At 43.7% G+C, this 21,352-nt stretch overlaps 1 protein-coding gene across 11 annotated transcripts in view; it reads left to right on the top strand.

The window, feature by feature from the left end:
• LOC112256350 (prominin-1-A) overlaps positions 1-21,352 on the top strand; it is a 114,713-nt gene that overhangs the window by 17,795 nt on the left and 75,566 nt on the right. For 7 of the 11 annotated variants that reach the window (XM_042325617.1, XM_042325614.1, XM_042325612.1 and 4 more), the window contains exons 2-3: positions 19,926-19,984; positions 20,644-20,670. In XM_042325617.1, coding sequence (XP_042181551.1) covers positions 19,926-19,984; positions 20,644-20,670 — 86 coding nt within the window. The remainder of the gene's footprint in view (positions 1-19,925; positions 19,985-20,643; positions 20,671-21,352) is intronic. The other 4 variants (XM_042325615.1, XM_042325613.1, XM_042325611.1 and 1 more) reach the window with 1 other exon arrangement.

The following is a 21,352-nucleotide window of genomic DNA, read 5'->3' as shown; positions in this document are numbered from 1 at the left end:
CGTGTGTATGCTTAACCATGCCTACGTGTTTGTGTTTGTATGCCTGAGTAATACTCTGTGTTGGCACATGGACAGCATTAGTTGAGACAGTATTAGTGTGGACTTGGCAGATGCAGCCAAGAGCTTCAGCTGCCTCTATAACACCTCTGTTTGCCTGCAGCTTCACAAAAGAGCCTCAGCTGCCTCGATAAGACCTCTGTTTGCCTGCAGCTTCACACAAGAGCCTCAGCTGCCTCGATAAGACCTCTGTTTGCTTGCAGCTTCACACAAGAGCCTCAGCTGCCTCGATAAGACCTCTGTTTGCCTGCAGCTTCACACAAGAGCCTCAGCTAAGACCTCTGTTTGCCTGCAGCTTCACACAAGAGCCTCAGCTGCCTCTAAGACCTCTGTTTGCTTGCAGCTTCACACAAGATCCTCAGCTGCCACAATAAGACCTCTGTTTGCCTGCAGCTTCACACAAAAACCTCAGCTGCCTCGATAAGACCTCTGTTTGCCTGCAGCTTCACAAAAGAGCCTCAGCTGCCTCGATAAGACCTCTGTTTGCCTGCAGCTTCACACAAGAGCCTCAGCTGCCTCGATAAGACCTCTGTTTGCTTGCAGCTTCACACAAGAGCCTCAGCTGCCTCGATAAGACCTCTGTTTGCCTGCAGCTTCACACAAGAGCCTCAGCTGCCTCGATAAGACCTCTGTTTGCCTGCAGCTTCACACAAGAGCCTCAGCTGCCTCGATAAGACCTCTGTTTGCTTGCAGCTTCACACAAGATCCTCAGCTGCCACAATAAGACCTCTGTTTGCCTGCAGCTTCACACAAAAACCTCAGCTGCCACAATAAGACCTCTGTTTGCCTGCAGCTTCACACAAGAGCCTCAGCTGCCTCGGTAAGACCTCTGTTTGCCTGCAGCTGCCTCGATATGACCTCGGTTTGCTTGCAGCTTCACACAAGAGCCTCAGCTGCCTTGACAAGACCTCTGTTTGCCTTCAGCTTCACACAAGAGCCTCAACTGCCTCGCTAACATCTCTGTTTGCTTGCAGCTTCACATATGCGCTCCTGATCCACTGTTACAACAGGAAATGCAAACGTGGAGTGTATTTGAGTTTTAAAAAGGCTTCTAAAGTTTGTCCACTTTGGAAACTCAGACTTGATTTGCACTAACGAAAAATGTATAAACCCACATAATCCACATAATAATGCACATTTCCCGTTGCTGCAGGATCATTTTTCTGCTGTAGAAAACGGGCTCAAATTAAGATCCCACACTTGTATCCGTCTAATAAAAACAGCAATTGAAATATAGCTTCATCTTAAACTAATTTGCCTTGTCTCCCAGCTTTCTAATTGAAATATGTGCGTAAGTTTCTTCCAGTCGGTTATTACCTTATAAACCACTTAATACCCTTTTTATTAGCACTCCACTATGGATGCACGTCAGTGAAGGCTGCTTTTATTTTTAATTTTTTAAATTTCACCTTTATTTAACCAGGTAGGCAAGTTGAGAACAAGTTCTCATTTACAATTGCGACCTGGCCAAGATAAAGCAAAGCAGTTCGACACATACAACGACACAGAGTTACACATGGAGTAAAACAAACATACAGTCAATAATACAGTATAAACAAGTCTATATACGATGTGAGCAAATGAGGTGAGATAAGGGAGGTAAAGGCAAAAAAAGTAAGTACAATATAGCAAGTAAAACCCTGGAATGGTAGATTTGCAATGGAAGAATGTGCAAAGTAGAAATAAAAATAATGGGGTGCAAAGGAGCAAAATAAATAAATAAATAAAATACAGAAGGGAAAGAGGTAGTTGTTTGGGCTAAATTATAGGTGGGCTATGTACAGGTGCAGTAATCTGTGAGCTGCTCTGACAGTTGGTGCTTAAAGCTAGTGAGGGAGATAAGTGTTTCCAGTTTCAGAGATTTTTGTAGTTCGTTCCAGTCATTGGCAGCAGAGAACTGGAAGGAGAGGCGGCCAAAGAAAGAATTGGTTTTGGGGGTGACTAGAGAGATATACCTGCTGGAGCGTGTGCTACAGGTGGGAGATGCTATGGTGACCAGCGAGCTGAGATAAGGGGGGACTTTACCTAGCAGAGTCTTGTAGATGACATGGAGCCAGTGGGTTTGGCGACGAGAATGAAGCGAGGGCCAGCCAACGAGAGCGTACAGGTCGCAATGGTGGGTAGTATATGGGGCTTTGGTGACAAAACGGATTGCACTGTGATAGACTGCATCCAATTTGTTGAGTAGGGTATTGGAGGCTATTTTGTAAATGACATCGCCAAAGTCGAGGATTGGTATGATGGTCAGTTTTACAAGGGTATGTTTGTCAGCATGAGTAAAGGATGCTTTGTTGCGAAATAGGAAGCCAATTCTAGATTTAACTTTGGATTGGAGATGTTTGATATGGGTCTGGAAGGAGAGTTTACAGTCTAACCAGACACCTAAGTATTTGTAATTGTCCACGTATTCTAAGTCAGAGCCGTCCAGAGTAGTGATGTTGGACAGGCGGGCAGGTGCAGGTAGCGATCGGTTGAAGAGCATGCATTTAGTTTTACTTGTATTTAAGAGCAATTGGAGGCCACGGAAGGAGAGTTGTATGGCATTGAAGCTTGCCTGGAGGGTTGTTAACACAGTGTCCAAAGAAGGGCCGGAAGTATACAGAATGGTGTCGTCTGCGTAGAGGTGGATCAGAGACTCACCAGCAGCAAGAGCGACCTCATTGATGTATACAGAGAAGAGAGTCGGTCCAAGAATTGAACCCTGTGGCACCCCCATAGAGACTGCCAGAGGTCCGGACAGCAGACCCTCCGATTTGACACACTGAACTCTATCAGAGAAGTAGTTGGTGAACCAGGCGAGGCAATCATTTGAGAAACCAAGGCTGTCGAGTCTGCCGATGAGGATGTGGTGATTGACAGAGTCGAAAGCCATGGCCAGATCAATGAATACGGCTGCACAGTAATGTTTCTTGTTCGGTAATGTTTCGATGGCGGTTAAGATATCGTTTCGGACCTTGAGCGTGGCTGATGTGCACCCATGACCAGCTCTGAAACCAGATTGCATAGCAGAGAAGGTATGGTGAGATTCGAAATGGTCGGTAATCTGTTTGTTGACTTGGCTTTCGAAGACCTTAGAAAGGCATGGTAGGATAGATATAGGTCTGTAGCAGTTTGAGTCAAGAGTGTCCCCCCCTTTGAAGAGGGGGATGACCGCAGCTGCTTTCCAATCTTTGGGAATCTCAGACGACACGAAAGAGAGGTTGAACAGGCTAGTAATAGGGGTGGTAACAATTTCGGCAGATAATTTTTGAAAGAAAGGGTCCAGATTGTCTAGCCCGGCTGATTTGTAGGGGTCCAGATTTTGCAGCTCTTTCAGAACATCAGCTGAACGGATTTGGGAGAAGGAGAAATGGGGAAGGCTTGGGCGAGTTGCTGTGGGGGGTGCAGTGCTGTTGACCGGGGTAGGAGTAGCCAGGTGGAAAGCATGGCCAGCCGTAGAAAAATGCTTATTGAAATTCTCAATTATGGTGGATTTATCAGTGGTGACAGTGTTTCCTATCTTCAGTGCAGTGGGCAGCTGGGAGGAGGTGTTCTTATTCTCCATGGACTTTACAGTGTCCCAGAACCTTTTTGAGTTAGTGTTGCAGGAAGCAAATTTCTGCTTGAAAAAGCTAGCCTTGGCTTTTCTAACTGCCTGTGTATAATGGTTTCTAGCTTCCCTGAACAGCTGCATATCACGGGGGCTGTTCGATGCTAATACAGAGCACCATAGGATGTTTTTGTGTTGGTTTTAAGGGCAGTCAGGTCTGGGGAGAACCAAGGGCTATATCTGTTCCTGGTTCTAAATTTCTTGAATGGGGCATGTTTATTTAAGATGGTTAGGAAGGCATTAAAAAAAATATCCAGGCAACCTCTACTGATGGGATGAGATCAATATCCTTTCAGGATACCCCGGCCAGGTCGATTAGAAAGGCCTGCTCGCTGAAGTGTTTCAGAGAGCGTTTGACAGTGATGAGTGTAGGTCGTTTGACCGCTGACCCATTACGGATGCAGGCAATGAGACCGTGATCGCTGAGATCTTGGTTGAAGACAGCAGAGGTGTATTTAGAGGGCAAGTTGGTTAGGATGATATCTATGAGGGTGCCCGTGTTTAAGGCTTTGGGGAGGTACCTGGTAGGTTCATTGATAATTTGTGTGAGATTGAGGGCATCAAGTTTAGATTGTAGGAAGGCTGGGGTGTTAAGCATGTTCCAGTTTAGGTCGCCTAGCAGCACGAGCTCTGAAGATAGATGGGGGGCAATCAGTTCACATATGGTGTCCAGAGCACAGCTGGGGGCAGAGGGTGGTCTATAGCAGGCGGCAACAGTGAGAGACTTGTTTTTAGAGAGGTTGATTTTTAAAAGTAGAAGTTCAAATTGTTTGGGGACAGACCTGGATAGTAGGACAGAACTCTGCAGGCTATCTTTGCAGTAGATTGCAACACCGCCCCCTTTGGCAGTTCTATCTTGTCTGAAAATGTTGTAGTTTGGGATTAAAATTTCAGAATTTTTGGTGGTCTTCCTAAGCCAGGATTCAGACACAGCTAGAACATCCGGGTTGGCAGAGTGTGCTAAAGCAGTGAATAGAACAAACTTAGGGAGGAGGCTTCTAATGTTAACATGCATGAAACCAAGGCTATTATGGTTACAGAAGTCGTCAAAAGAGAGTGCCTGGGGAATAGGAGTGGAGCTAGGCACTGCAGGGCCTGGATTCACCTTTATATCGCCAGAGGAACAGAGGAGGAGTAGAATAAGGGTACGGCTAAAAGCAATAAGAATTGGTCGTCTAGAACGTCTGGAACAGAGAGTAAAAGGAGGTTTCTGGGGGCGATAAAATAGCATCAAGGTATAATGTACAGACAAAGGTATGGTAGGATGTGAATACAGTGGAGGTAAACCTAGGTATTGAGTGATGAAGAGAGAGATATTATCTCTAGAAACATCATTGAAACCAGGAGATGTCATTGCATGTGTGGGTGGTGGAACTAATAGATTGGATAAGGTATAGTGAGCAGGACTAGAGGCTCTACAGTGAAATAAGCCAATAAACACTAACCAGAACAGCAATGGACAAGGCATATTGACATTAAGGAGAGGCATGCTTAGTCGAGTGATCAAAAGGATCAAGTGAGTAGAGAGGTTGGTAGGGGCTCACGGCGATTTAGACAGCTAGCCAGGCCATCGGTAGCAAGCTAGCATAGGATGGAGGTCTGTTATTAGCCACCTCTTGCATTCCGTCAGTAGATTAGTGGGGTTCCGTGTAGTAGAGGGGATTAATCCAAATCACACTGTACAACAAAAAAACAATAGATATAGTTATAGAGGCCCAAGAAGAAGAAGAAGAAAAAAAATATATAATAATAATAAAAATAAATAAATAAATTGTCAGATTGTCTATTCAGATAGCAGCCGATAAGACAGCTAACGGTTAGCGGGCCGTAGATGGGCGTTCAGGTAACGTCGCGACGGAGGATCCAGCCGGATAACTCCTTCGGGTAGATAACGTCGGCAGTCCAGTTGTGAAGGCCCGGTGGGGCTCCGCGTAGGCAGTAAAATGGGTCCGGATAGGTGATTGTAGCCCAGGAGTGATTGATGGAACTCTTCAGCTGGCTAGCTCCGGAATAATTGATGTTTGCTCCGGAATCGACGAAAGCCGATAGTCACACGGATAGCAGCTAGCTAGCTGTGAGATCCAGGTATGAATGTCCAGAGTTAGCGGTTGAAATCCAGGGACATGGAGAGAAAAATTGGTTCGGTATATTCCGTTCCGAGCCGCGCTGCGCCGTACAAAACTGGCAATAGATTTTCAAGCTAAAGGATAGCTGATGACCACAATCCGTGGTTAGCTGAATACTAACGATTAGCCAGTAAAGAAGCTAACTTCTGAAGCTAGCTTCTGATTAGCTTCTGATTAGCTTCTGGATTAGCTTCTGGCTAGCTTCTGGCTAGCTCCTGGCTAGCTTCTGGCTAGTTTCTGGCTAGCTTCTTGGAGGATTACAGATTTGAGGTAAATAATACTTTTTTAAATAAATATAAATTGGTGAGGCGGGTTGCAGGAGAGTGTTTTGAAGATGAGTTTCTGGAAAATTAAAAAATATATATAAAAAGGTATGTGAAAAAAGTTGTAAATATATATATATACGGGACACGACAAGACGAGGACAAAAGACGTCTGAACTGCTATGCCATCTTGGAATCTGCTGAGGGAAGGACGCCTCACAATAATGGCTGGAACAGAGCAAATAGAATGGCATCAAATATTTGATTCCACTTACTTCACTCCAGCCATTACCACAGGTCCGTCCTCCCCAATTAAGGTGCCGCCAACCTCCTGTGATGCACGTCCTGAAAGACAAGACTTTCTCTCCATCTCGCTCTCTTCCTCAGACAGACCCGTTGGCTCTGTTTGTCAAGATGAATTCTGTTCTCCCTAGCGACTGGATCTATGAGGGCTTTACAGTGTGACCATTTTGTTCGCATATGCGCCTAAATATTTAGCTGCGACTGGGAATTTAAATTTAGGAGCACCAGTGCGCCTAGAAAAATGGTGTGGTGCCAGGACAACAACCTTTTCCTCAACATGATCAAGACAAAGGAGATGATTGTGGTCTTCAGGAAATGTAGGCTGAGCACGCCCCCATTCTCATCGACTGGGCTGTAGTGAAGCAGGTTGAGAGCTTCAAGTTCCTTGGTGTCCACATCACCAACAAACTAACATGGTCCAAGCACACCAAGACAGTCGTGAAGAGGGCACGACAAAACCTATTCCCCCTCAGGAGACTGAAAAAATGTAGCATGGGTCCTCAGATCCTCAAAAGTTTCTACAGCAGCACCATCTAGAGCATCCTGACTGGTTGCAACACTACCTGGCATGGCAACTGCTCGGCCTCTGACTGCAAGGCACTTACAGAGGGTAGTGCGCACGGCCCAGTACATCACTGGGGCCAAGCTTCCTGCCATCCAGGATCTCTATACCAGGCGGTGTCAGAGGAATGACCTAAAAATTGTCAAGGACTCCAGCCACCCTAGTCATAGACTGTTCTCTCTGCTACCACATGGCAAGCGGTACCGGAGCGCCAAGTCTGGGTCCAAGAGGCTTCTAAACAGCTTCTACCCCCAAGCCATAAGACTCCTGAACATCTAATCAAATGGCTTCCCAGACTATTTGCATTGCCCACACCCCCAACCCCTCTTTTACGCCGCTGCTACTCATTGTTATTATCTATACATAGTCACTTTAATAACTCTACCTACATGTACATATTACCTCCATTACCTCGACTAACCGGTGCCCCCGCGCATTGACTCTGTACTGGTACCCCCTGTATGTAGTCTCGCTATTGTTATTTTACTGCTGCTCTTTAACTACTTGTTCCTTTTATTTCTTATTCTTATTCATATTTTTTAAACTGCATTGTTGGTTAGGGTCTTGCAAGTAAGTAAGCATTTCACTGTAAGATCCGACGCATGTGACTAAAAACAATTGATTTGATTTGATAAGCTAGAAGTAAAAGCCTAAGTGTTATTGTTTATTTGTTTACTCCAATTAGGGGAGGGGTGGTAGGGTTTGCGGGGAATGATAAAGGAAAATATATTTTAAAGATGTGTGTGTGTGTGTGTGTATATATATATATATACAATAATTTTGCACGCCCAATTTTTCAGTTTTTGATTTGTTAAAAAACTTTGAAATATCCAATAAATGTCGTTCCACTTCATGATTGTGTCCCACTTGTTGTTGATTCTTCACAAAAAAATACAGTTTTATATCTTTATGTTTGAAGCCTGAAATGTGGCAAAAGGTCGCAAAGTTCAAGTGGGCCGAATACTTTCGCAAGGCACTGTATATATATTAAGGGTATGTATATACAGTATATATAAATATATATAAATACACCAAAAATATATGGGGGATTGGAAATTATGCAGACAATTACATTGATGGAAGCTACAATCTATCTGCAATATTAAAGCTGATCTACCCACAAAAAAATAATAATAATACAAAGACATGAATGTCAGTCAATCCAGACAATGTCAAGAGCTTTGAAAGTTTCTTCAGGTGCTATGATGAAACTGGCTCTCATAAGGACCACCACAGGAAAGGAAGACCCAGAGTTACCTCTGCTGCAGAGGATAAGTTCATTAAAGTTACCAGCCTCAGAAATTGCAGCCCAAATAAGTGCTTCACAGAGTTCAAGTAACGGACACATCTCAACATCAACTGTTCGGAGGAGACTGCGTGAATCAGGCCATCATGGTCGAATTGCTGCATAGAAAACACTACTAAAGGACACCAATAAGAAGAAGAGACTTGTTTGGGCCAAGAAACACAAGCCATGGACATTAGACCAATGGAAATCTGTCCTTTGGTCTGATTAGTCCAAATTTGAGATTTTTGGTTCAACCGCTGTGTCTTTGTTAGACGCAGAGTAGGTGAACAGATGATCTCTGCATCTGTGGTTCCCACCGTGAAGCATGGAGGAGGAGGTGTGATGGTGTGGGGGTGCGTTGCTGGTGACACTGTCAGTGATTTCTTTAGAATTCAATGCACACTTAACCAGCATGGCTTCCACAGCATTCTGCAGCGATACGCCATCCCATCTGGTTTGCGCTTAGTGAGACTATCATTTGGAAGTCAGGTCATCTGATGCAGCACTCCATCACTCTCCTTTGTGGTCGAATAGCCCTTGTACATCCTGGAGGTGTCTTTTGGATCATTGTCCTGTTGGAAAAACGAATGGAATTCATAGTTCATAACCACCGCATAAACAATCAGTATTTACTACTGCAGGATAACCTATGCGTTTATAAATGTTTATGTTGTAGGCTAATTAAAAACATGTAATACTGTATATAGCCTTTTATGTATTATTTCATTAATGCCTAATAGATGGGGTTTGTTGTTAAGCAACAAAATGGACAAGTGCTCAACATTAGGGCAATTGGCTAAGATTGGTGACAACATTCTTCTCCAATGTTTATTGAAAACATAAATACATTTGCCAAATGAGCACCGTCTCTGAAATGCATTGTTTCAGTTGTTGGTTAGGAAGCTAGTGAATTTTTTGTCATATTATCATAGATGTCAGTCAAAACAACTCAAAACAAGGCATGGTATCAAGAACAAGATCAAATTAGCTCGAACGAGCCACCCATGATTCCCAACATGGCAGCTTCTTGCCATTGTTGCTAGCTATATAGCATTCCAGAATCACAACAACACATGGCCTTCTGCACCTTTGAAGCTTGTTCACTGTTTTTGCGAAGTTTTTCGCTAACCCATCTATTAGTTACCACATTTCGCTATGTCAATAATACTTAATTTCACCGGCTATATCTCCATTTCCTCAGAGGAAGATGAAGTGACATCGTCACACCAGACTTCAAATAAAATCCCATTTTGTGACAGTCCCTGCCAAGATGTTCCCCATTCAACATTCGTCAGGTTGTGCTTACTTCCCTGAACTAGGCTCTGCTTTTCCACAGACACAGTAGCTTTGTTCGGGAAAACGCAGAAGTTTGTCAATGCCATCCCTGACCCAGAAAATCACATTGCATTCTACTCTGCCTTACAAGCAGGGAGGGGTCGAGTGAGTTGAACAATACCTTGGAAATGTATCTCAAAGATATGCCGTTTTATACCGTTTCCACCAGTAAGCCTGTTATATGGATGTCCCCCTATACGGGCAAGAAGGTTTAAGCTGGGGTAATATTCGTATTTTGACGGTGCGACTGGCTTTTTTTTTTTTGCCCATTGATTAGTATTTTTTCATTCCAACCCAAGGTCTCATCAGTCACAGTGCCTTCATGGGTAAATGTGAGTGATGGAAGAATGAGTGCATGGGGCTTGACTTAACAGACTGTCTCTTTCTCTCTCGCTCTTCCTCTCGCTCTCTTTCTCTCCCTGCCTCTCTCTTCCAAACAGACACACAATATGTCTCTCTCTCTTTCTCTCCCTCTCTCTCACACTTTACCTGGGTACGCTTCTCTGAGACATTGATGAAGCGATGCATTTTCTTTATATCTGTGTCTGCCTCCTGCCTCTTCCGTTATACTCTGCTCAGTTGAGCGGCTACAGAATAACAGATTTTGGATTATCTCCTCATTTCGGTGGCCAAAACCCGAAATGGTTGCATAGTTGTAAAAAAAAAAAAATATGGCATGCTGCACTAATACTAGGTTGAATAGGAATCGTATAACATTCTGGACTGCAGATACTACCACAGACTACCATGTGTTTCACTTTCATTTTTGCTACTCTCCTCGTTATAATTTAGACTATACAGGGTTTCTTCTGGATCTTAAAGGGGCTTAGGTGGTAGGTGTGGCAGGGGGCATGGAAGGGGTGTGATGGGGGTGCGGTCTGCCCGTCAGCTTGGTTGAATTTAAGATAATATTTTAGAGGCCCCCATCTTGGCCCCCAATTCCCTGCAATTATACACATTTCCCCATGCAGCTGAGAGAAATGTTGCAGTTTTAAAGCACATTTCCTGCAATTCTTTGCATTTTGCCATGGCTAATGCTGTGTTATTTTGCTCAAACATAATAGCAAAATCTAAATTCATTGTTTTTGGAATTTTCAATTCTCCCTGACTGCCTTGCCTAGCTTTTATTTCGGTGAATGTTAGTTCTCAAAGATCATGTTATTAAAAAAGATAAAGGTTCATTATCTTTTGTACATACTCTATATCTGGTTTTAGTCGTTTAAGTGTACATTGAAAGCGCTTTTCCATCCCGAAAAAAAACAAACATACAATGGCCCGCCCAAGGATTTCAATGTCATAAAAACTACTGCTATAGGTAAATCCCTCAAAATGTCCTACAGCAGTCATCATGATGATAAAGATAATACTGTGTCGATCCAGTGCCTTGCATCCCAAAGTGCATAATTACAAGGTTCACTCACCTTATGGTTCACAGTTGGGTGATATTCAGAGTCCATTTTGTGGACACTCCCCATGGTTATTGCAGTTCATTTAAATGAGAAAGACTGATTATGAATGAGCGTTTAGGTCATTCTTTGTGCATCACCAACCCAGGCTCAGATTCAGATCATCTTCAGAGATGCGCCACTGAACTGGGTACATGTATTGTGTGTCCCAGTGCGTGGGCTTAGACGTTCACTCAAATAAATTAAAGTGCTGTGCATGGACACCCAGGGGGCTAAGAATGTTTTGCATGGACACCCAGGGGGCTAAGACTGTTTTACATGGACACCCATGGGGCTTATACTGTTTTACATGGACACCCAGGGGGCTAAGACTGTTTTACATGGACACCCAGGGGGCTAAGACTGTTTTACATGGACACCCAGGAGGCTAAGACTGAGGATTAGCATCACACTGTGGGTGTTTGGAGAGATGTAGGGTGGGAGGTTGCGTAGTGGTTGGAGCATTGGGCAAGAAATCGAAAGGTTGCTGGTTTGATTAACCGAGCCGTCAAGTTGAAAAATCTGTCCTTGAGAAAGGCACTTAACCCTAATTTGCTCCAGGGGTGCCGTAGTACTATAGCTGACCCTGTAAAACAATGCATTTCACTGCACCTATCTGGTATGTATATATATTTTTTTAAAGTTATGATTATAGTTTAGATGGCGTCGTCATCCTCTATTGGTACCATTAGACCAGGGGTGGGCAATTCCAATCCTTTTGCCCCAACCCCAGCTAACACACCTGACTCCAATAATCACCTAATCAGGATCTTCAGTTTAGAATGCAATTTGATTAATCAGCTGTGTTTGCTAGGGATGGAGAAAAGTGTGAGACCAATCAGGCTCTGGAGGACTGGAGTTACCCACCCCTGCATAGGACAGTATCTCGTTAATCCCTAGATTCAATGTTCGTGCCCCCATGGACATCTAATTAGCATAATATACAAATATTTCTGTTTAAGCAAACGATACCATTTTGGGATGGGCTGCGTCTCAATCCCCTGCATCCATCGGGCTCCCGAGAGTGGTGCAGTGGTCTAAGGCACTGCATCTCAGCGCAAGAGTCGTCACTGCAGTACCTGGCTCGAGTCCAGGCTGCATCACATCCGGCTGTGATTGGGATCCCATAGGGTCCCATAGGGTGGCGCACAATTGGCCCAGCGTCGTCCCGGTTTGGCAGGGGTAGCCCGTCATTGTAAATAAGAATTTGTTCTTGTCTTGTTCAATGAAGGTTACATTTAAAATAAAAAAATCTGCCAATGTTGACCTTCCTCATCTGTGGTAGAAGGTGGCAGAGCTACAGCGGTGTTTGTCAGACAAGGAGACATCCCAAGAAAATGTCTGTAGCATCCAACTACAAACTAATATAACCCCTTTATGGAAAGATGAGACTGTTACGGACAAGATTGTGTTTTCCGTTTTGCTCTACGATCCCCACAAGTGCCATGGTACTTGTCTGAAGTCGGAACCGCCAATCTGACAACCTCCAATCTGTCCAAACAGTTTGGGCTACACACTAATTTCACCCACCATCGAAAGGTGAGACTCTCACAAACACATAGGCCTACATGTCGGTTGTTTTGCACTAGGACGCCCACATGCCTCACAAGACTCGTCTGAAGGTAGCCTGTTATCAAAGTATATATGGAAGTACTTCCATATAAATCTGTCAATGATGGGCAGTGTATGAAAATCTCACCCATACATCAGTTCTGTTTCCTCTTTTCCTCTTAGGAAAAGTAATAAACCTGAACTTGAATTAGCCCAGTTAACTCAACCCCTGAAGTTGCCCACTTGCTACATTCTTGCAGGGTGTGCTGCAGGCAGGATATCCTGTTTAATACAGGCAAAGATATGGATGCAGTAGAAGCCTATAGGAGCTCTTTGTTCGTTAGAGCCTACCTACTGGGCAAAACTGGTTGAATCAACATTGTTTCCATGTCATTTAAACCCCAAAATCTATGTAGTGACGTTGAATCAACGTGGAAACTAATTGGAATTGCAAAAAGCCATCAAAGTAAAGGCATTTACTTTTAACCTAAGTCCAATGACATGGCGAATTTGTTTATTTATTTTATGTTGAATTCACGTTAGTTGACAACCAAATGTAAATCAAAACTAGACTTTGAACTGACTTCTGTGCCCAGTGGGTATCTATCTAATCAGTTGATGCTGCACACCCGTCCTAAGCAAAATGGGCTACCTCTGGGAAAACTCCAATGAAATATTTATCAAGCAAGGTTTTTCTTCTTTCTTCTTTATCTCCACTCAAAGGCTGATATAGAGAATATAGATGCTGCTGCGGTAAAATCCACCACTCAGGCTCGGAGGTGGTGAGATGCTAGCTGGCTCCCCCACGCTACCACAGATAGAGTTACGGCGACGGAGAGAAGTGGCGTGGGTGGGAAACCTAATCAGAAGGCAAATGTGAGCTGCGCTGCCATTGATGGAGGAGGATTAGACGATTCTATTCACTGAGCCCGAGCTTGGATCCCATCCACGTCCATCTCTCTCTCTCACTCTCCTTCCAGAGCTGCTCGTCATTAGTGCCTCCCGATACACAAGCGCACTCACATACACTCACTCATTCACTTATCAGACCTACACGTTCATAAACCTCTCCTAGATGCCTAGTCCTCAGGTCGAAGGAAAGGTTAGTCATCAGGCGAGTAATTCACTGGAATGTTTTCCTTTGTACAAGTGCTTCTAATCTATGCCTCCATAAAACATTTTCCTTCGCCTCTGAAAATAGTGAGGTCGATACCCACAGGGGATCCCATCCATCTCAAAGACACAACAGGTTGTCCAAATACCTCCTCCGCCTTGTCACATCAAAGGAGTCTTAAGTCCTCTGGGAGACAGCAAAGGAAGTTTTCCAGTACGTGGAACAAACTGTGAAACACGCCTGAGTGTTCGGATGAGATTTCAGAACATTTGTTTGTGTAAAAAACATTGCTTGGGCTTACACAATTAAGTTAATACCATAGGGTCGGGTATCATCTCACTCTCAAAAGAGACCTGCATTGCTGTGTTTTCCCATCACTGATTTATTATATTCCTTCAGATCTTTTGAAATCAAAAGGAGCAACCCCTGTCTCGAGTCAGGTGATATCAGACCCAGAGTAGGTGTCAGCCATCAGATGAATCAGAAGTACATGGAGTTCCGAGTTTAGCCGGCAGAGAAGTAGCCTGGGCAGCCGCTTTATGGATCTCCACTGTCGTCTGGGCTTGATGTGCACAGCCGGTAATACACTCGTGTCCCCTGGTGACCCGGGTCTTACATAAAACATTCTCCACTCAGGCTGGAAAAGGCTTCGATTTTCTCCCTAACTAGATTTAATGGCAAGAAGGCTAACATTCCTAGGCATTAGCCACACTAGCATGGTGTTGGAAAATGGTGTTTCACAATGAAAGTAGCCATATTTTCCTTGTTTTTTTGTTGGTGCCTTCTTGCCATGAAATCCAGCCTGAATGGAGAATGTTTTATGTACGAACCGTTCGCCGGGGGACTTGTGTGGATCAAGCCCAGACTATAGTGGAGATCCATCCATAAAGCCCACTAGTGGCTGCCCAGGCTAGTACAGAAGTAGCGGATGGGGAACCCTACCGTACTGTTACAGTATCTAGTCTCCCACTGGCATGGAGTTCTACCGGTCTTATTATGCAACTATGTAATTGAACCCCCCTCCCCTTGCTCTACTACCTCTTGGAGTCACACAGTAAGAGACACAGCTCTTTTGTTTACCACTGGGCCTAAGGGACTGTTTACATCCGCCCGAGGAATGGGAATTCATGCACCATATTCATACCATGTCAGCTGGGTTTAGGGCTGGCAGAATAGGAGGGTGATAGCACAGCAAACGCCTGACCTCCATTGAGTGTCTGTTTCTAAAGCCCTAATATCACTATATCCCCCTGACCCCAAAACCCACTGGATCTCCTCCCCTCCTGTCTATGCTTTACCCTGAATGTTAGGACTGCATGGCGTCTACATTTCAGTCTTGATAATTGTTGTCACAATAAGTTGGGCACAATTTGATGTCGTCATGAGTCAGATTATGGTGAGTGCAGGTACTGACACATGAGCAGCATTTTAGGTCAGTAAACTAGCTTGCCGACAAGCTCGAAACAGCATACTTTTACTGCACAGGCTACTGCATACCTCATCAGTGCATCTATGCATGTTTATTGTAATGCTTGATGACATATTATAGAGTTCAGGTAGGTAGTGAGTTATCTCCTAGATCTCTAACTTTGGAAAACTGACACTAACATTTGCTGAACATATTGCTGTCCTATATTTCAACTATAATTTTTGCTTTGGTTTATTATAAGCATGAATAAAATAAAACCTGATTATGCCTAATTATTGTATTTTTTTTTTTAAATAACGATGTTGCTTTGGGATATTTAACCAGACATAACAATTCCAATGTAAATGTAAGCTTTTCAAACAGCTGTGGTACTATGTGTTGTGAGCTTACATTTTTGTGTTTACAAAACGTCTAACTCTTTTTGGGTTCAGTGGGAGGTCAGGGCAGACTGTATCACTTCTGAGTGGTCAGTTTGAGGTTGTCACTACCAATGTCAACACTAGCTGCAGATTGTGTTACCTATGTCGTGAGGCTTTCCGGCTTTGAAGTGAAGTCTCTCTCTCACTCTCACCCACCCGCCATCTTTGACTGACCAGATAAACAACTATTGTTACACAAGAGTTTACATCCTAAAATTGAACTCCAACTCAGTATTAAGTACAGAGCAGACCAGTACAATGTTATTAGCTCAAAATTAAGACAAGAGAATCTCAAACAAGGCCCTCCAATAACTGCCTGTCTCTGTGTGGATTGCCAAAAGAGGCTATTGTCCATCACACAAAGTGAAACAGGAAATAAATTAGGAACTGTCACATAGTTGGGACAGATGGCCCTGTGTCTCATTCGCTTAACAACACTGTTAGTGAGGTAAAGGGCGCAGGCCAGTTTCTCCCCATTAGCGTGAGAGAGTCTCCTCGGGCTAATCCCATTAGCATATCAGCTAGCAGCACGGCAGCTGACATGGGTGTACACATGCTAATTGGAATTAATTGGGTGAACATAATAGTAATCTCACCTTTGTTCATTGCTTGCCTCCTCTTCTCCACACAGCATGAGGTTCAGTGAAGCACAGGGATAATAGTAACACCTGACTCAGATTTTCAGTCAAATCATGTCGACTGTAGGTAAGCTAGTAGCAACCCGTGTGGCAGATAATGGCAGCGTTCATTTGGATTGACAGGCGTTAACTGTTATGACAGTTAACGCCTGCCGCACCAATGTGTCGGAGGAAACGCCGTACAACTGGCTACCCAAGTCAGCATGCATGCGCCAGGCCCGCCACAAGGAGTCGCTAGCTTACGATGTGACAAGGACATCCCGACCATCCATCCCGACGCTGGGCCAATTGTGCGCCGCCTCATGGGTCAACCGGTCGCTGCGACTCAGCTTGGGATCGAGTGTCTTAGACCACTGCGCTACTCGGGCGGCCCTTAAATGGCCCTTTACGTATTGATCAATACCCAGGTTAACCATCCAACCATTTAATGCAGATGAATTACCTGATGCATGACCGGGCTGATGGAAACATGAAATGCCATTATAAATTAATAAATGCTGACAGACAATTTGTCCGTTCGACATGGTGGGATATTTTTGTCTGTAAAATTAATTATGCCAGATAAGGCAGTGGAAACACCTTTACGCGCAAATATTTATATAATAACCGTTATATCGAAGTAAACTTGGAGTCACTCAATGACTCAGGAAAGCACAAGGTGGTGAAAGTGCACTGTGATTGGCTTGATGTTCCTTTACAATAAATATTGAGGGTCTTATTCTGGTGACATGATGATCAATATTCGGCTGCCATTTGAAAAATACAAATAATCTTGCCCTTATCCATAATAATCTCATCATGTACAGTTGAAGTCTGAAGTTTACATACACTTTAGCCAAATTAATTTAAACTCAGTTTTTCACAATTCCTGACATTTAGTCCGAGTAAGAATTCCCCGTTTTAGGTCAGTTAGGATCACCACTTTATTTTAAGAATGTGAAATGTCTGAATAATAGTAGAGAGAATGATTTATTTCATCTTTTATTTCTTTCATCACATTCCCAGTGGGTCAGAAGTTTACATACACACAATTAGTATTTGGTAGCATTGCCTTTAAATTGTTTAACTTGGGTCAAACATTTAGGGTAACCTTCCACAAGCTTCCCACAATAAGTTGGGTGAATTTTGGCCCATTCCTCCTGACAGAGCTGGTGTAACTGAGTGAGGTTTGTAGGCCTCCTTGCTCGCACACGCTTTTTCAGTTCTGCCCACAAATTTTCTATAGAATTTAGGTCAGGGCTTTGTGATGGCCACTCCAATACCTTGACTTTGTTGTCCTTAAGCCATTTTGCCACAATTTTGGAAGTATGCTTGGGGTCATTGTCCATTTGGAAGACCCATTTGCGACCAAGCTTGAACTTCCTGACTGATGTCTTGAGATGTTGCTTCAATATATCCACATAATTGTCCTGCCTCATGATGCCATTTATTTTGTGAAGTGCACCAGTCCCTCCTGCAGCAAAGCACCCCCACAACATGATGCTGACACCCCCATGCCTTACGGTTGGGATGGTGTTCCTCGGCTTGCAAGTCTCCCCCTTTTTCCTCCAAACATAACGATGGTCATTAAGGCCAAACAGTTTTATTTTTGTTTCATCAGACCAGAGGACATTTCTCCAAAAAGAACGATCTTTGTCCCCATGTGCAGTTGCAAACCGTAGTCTGGCTTTTTTATGGCGGTTTTGGGGCAGTGGCTTCTTCCTTGCTGAGCGGCCTTTCAGGTTACGTCGACATAAGACTCGTTTTACTGTGGATATAGATACCTTTGTCCCTGTTTCCTCCAGCATCTTCACAAGGTCCTTGTCTGTTGTTCTGGGATTGATTTGCACCAAAGTACATTCATCTCTAGGAGACAGAACGCGTCTCCTTCCTGAGCGGTATGACAGCTGTGTGGTCCCATGGTGTTTATACTTGTGTACTATTGTTTGTTCAGATGAACGTGCTACCTTCAGGTGTTTGGAAATTGCTCCCAAGGATGGACCAGACTTGTGGAGGTCTTCAATTTTTCTTCTGAGGCCTTGGCTGATTTCTTTTGATGTTCCTATGATGTCAAGCAAAGAGGCACTGAGTTTGATGGTAGGCCTTGAAATACATCCACAGGTACACCTCCAATTGACTCAAAGTCAATTAGCCTCTCAGAAGCTTCTAAAGACTTTACATAATTTCCCCCCCCATATGATTACTACTTTTAAGCTGCTGCTGCTTGCTATGCAGGTCAGCCCCTCTACCCTGATATGTACTGTAGGTAGCTAGCTAATGTGATTGCACAGAAGGTATCTGTAACAGGCTGACCAAACCGGCTCTGTCTATCCCACCAGACACATTCATGACACGCAGGTTAAAATACCTACTTAAAATAAGTAGGTTTTCCATGGAACCCGTGTTAGTTTGCCACTCAGATCTTCATAAAAGCAAGAATAATTGGGTGAAAGAGAAGCCCGAAGCGACCTCCTCCTCTTAAAACACAGCCCATCCTTTGAATAATAGATGGCCCATCTTTGCAAAAAAAAAAAAAGTGCCTGTCAACGATTCCCTCCCTCCTTAGCGTGTCTTTATTAGCATTTTTTGTCTATTTCTGCCTGTGATAAAAAAAAACCTGCATTGCAGCAAAGGAAAGCCCCTTGTCTTTCTTTTCCCATCTCATTCCAGGGTGCTTTAAGCCTCTGAGAAGCATTGCTCTACGCTGTCATCATTTGTGAGAAATGAACAACCCCGCTGCAGGTCAAATAGCTGTGGGAAGAGTACCCCACTCCATGCTCTATCAAGCTCATGCCCCCAATATGCCACATAGAGAGGGCATCGAGTGGGTTGGAGGAGAGGCAATCTTGGAGAATGTTGTCGCAGTATTTTTGTCCTCAGCAGTGTGTCTCAGTAATATGACGTCCGCGCAAACGGTGCTTGACCCTTTCACTTCATGAAAGCGTGGTGCTTGACCCTTTCACTTCATGAAAGCGTGGTGCTTGACCCTTTCACTTCATGAAAGCGTGGTGCTTGACCCTTTCACTTCACGAAAGCGAGGTGCTTGACCCTTTCACTTCATGAAAGCGAGGTGCTTGACCCTTTCACTTCATGAAAGGTGCTTGACCCTTTCACTTCATGAAAGCGTGGTGCTTGACCCTTTCACTTCATGAAAGCGAGGTGCTTGACCCTTTCACTTCATGAAAGCGTGGTGCTTGACCCTTTCACTTCATGAACGTGTGGTGCTTGACCCTTTCACCTCACGAAAGCGTGGTGCTTGACCCTTTCACTTCATGACTTTGCTTTCGGCCTCATGTCAGTTTGACTCCTAACAAAATAACATCAGTGGCTATGTTGTCCTCACATTGAACTGAAGGGTTCTTTTGGATTTTTTTGCTTCAAAATCTGAACAGCTTTCGTATGTTTTAAAAATGTTTCTTTATAGCTTTGTTATGTGTTTAGATTTGACCTGCACAATACATTTTTACTTCAACATGTCCATAGTAAAAGTGGATGTCTACAGTTCTGCAGTTACTATAAGGTTTCATCCACGGCTAGTGAAGATGCAATAGCCTTTTGTTTTCTAGATCAGTGGATAGCTTTGCTGAACACACATAATTAAATAGAACACTATTATTTTGTATCTCTTTGACTGAACCACTATGGATATGGTATATGATTTACTACTGTACAATTTAAAGGGTAAAGGTGGTCCTCGAGGGGTTGTGTTGTAAACGTTTCTGTACTGTACTTATTGGGGGAACATGATGTGGCGCAACCAACTATGACTTTGCTGAGCTGTGACAAGGGGGCTTCACGCTGTGTCTGTTTCCTCCATGTTGTTTCAGATCTCGTCATCAAAGTCGCCAAGGATAAATTTGGAGCCATTCAGTCGGAGTATCAGAAGGTAAGTGTGTGTTTGTGCACACACTCTATGTTTGATGGTTGCCTGTGGTTGTTCACACGTTTTTATGATTTCACATTCTTATTAGTGTCACAGTTTTTCTGATGATACGGAAATGACGCATATTTCAGATGTTGCGAAATTGGCACCGCCCTTTCTGTTCTAAAGCAATGTGTTAATTGCTTGTGGAAGCCAAGGTATGGCCGTCCTTTGTGTTAGTACACTGGAAAAACAGTAATTGCCTCTGGCACTGTGTATGAAAACAAACAGAGGGAGAAATTAGTTGTGTTTTTGTCTAATAAATAGCTTTAATTAACAACTCATTTCTTTGAAGATCTAGGTTTCTCCCGAATCTTCAGAAGAAAAGTGTTAGAAAGTTTCCAGACAGAACTTCAATGATTTATTAATTAATCGGGATTAAACTGTTTTGAAGCCCCCAGTCAATGGCATGCCAAAACGTTGAAACGACTTCAAAGATGGAGTGTTCAATTTATTAGAGCCTATAGATGCTCTCTGTCTGTGTGAAAATGTCTGGATATGCATGTCAATTTTAAGTTTGATTTTCTGCTTAATTATTTGGTTTGTATGGCTTTGCTCTTTCTTTGACTCTGCGTTGGCTTTGTCTTCTGCATGCCTTCTTCATCTGACTTGGCAACCCTCAGCCAGAGAACATTGTTCTGACGCTCCAGGTAAAGTCTGCACACCACCTAGCTTCCTTTACCTTCATTCACCTGTCTGGTCCATGTCCATCACCACCCTACCCCTCACCCATCTAGCATCCCTGTAGCTCTCCCTGCCATCACATCTGTTGAACTGACCCAGCGGGCAAAACTGCTTGCAATGATGTCAGACTTCGCAATGATAACGTCAGGTTGTACACTCGTGGCAAAATGACATTTTGTTTCCCCGTCTTTTTAGCATACTGGGAAAAATACCTCTTTCACTGATTGTGCTGTGTTTATCTGGCATCTCTTCAACCCGAACCCCCCCCACAAAAAAAAAAACGATTTCAATGAGAAAATGATGTCATTACTTGGCACTTCCCATGGCACATTTTGCCAGCTGGGCTGGGGGTCTTGGAAACTACTTGTGGTTATGGTCATCATTGGAAATCCATTCAAAGTTATATGACAGTCACTGTATACCCAATGGGTTCATATGGGTTTGTACTATACCATATTAATATGATCATGCCAGTCGTACAATAACAGGCACAATTCATATCTGTGTATGAGCAATTTCCTAAAGGGTCAGATTTGTTTCGGACCAGGGATTTCGATGGCAACCATTCAGTCAGGCCGTGTAGTTTCCTGAATCCTCTGCAGTGTGTTTTCCCCTCTTCTCTCCAAGACAGCCAGTCAAACCATTGCC

The sequence above is a fragment of the Oncorhynchus tshawytscha genome, linkage group LG08 (assembly GCF_018296145.1).
Source record: "Oncorhynchus tshawytscha isolate Ot180627B linkage group LG08, Otsh_v2.0, whole genome shotgun sequence".
In the NCBI taxonomy this organism is placed as follows: domain Eukaryota; kingdom Metazoa; phylum Chordata; class Actinopteri; order Salmoniformes; family Salmonidae; genus Oncorhynchus; species Oncorhynchus tshawytscha.
The sequence above is the reverse complement of the archived record's forward strand: the minus strand, read 5'-3'. Positions and strand labels throughout refer to the sequence as shown.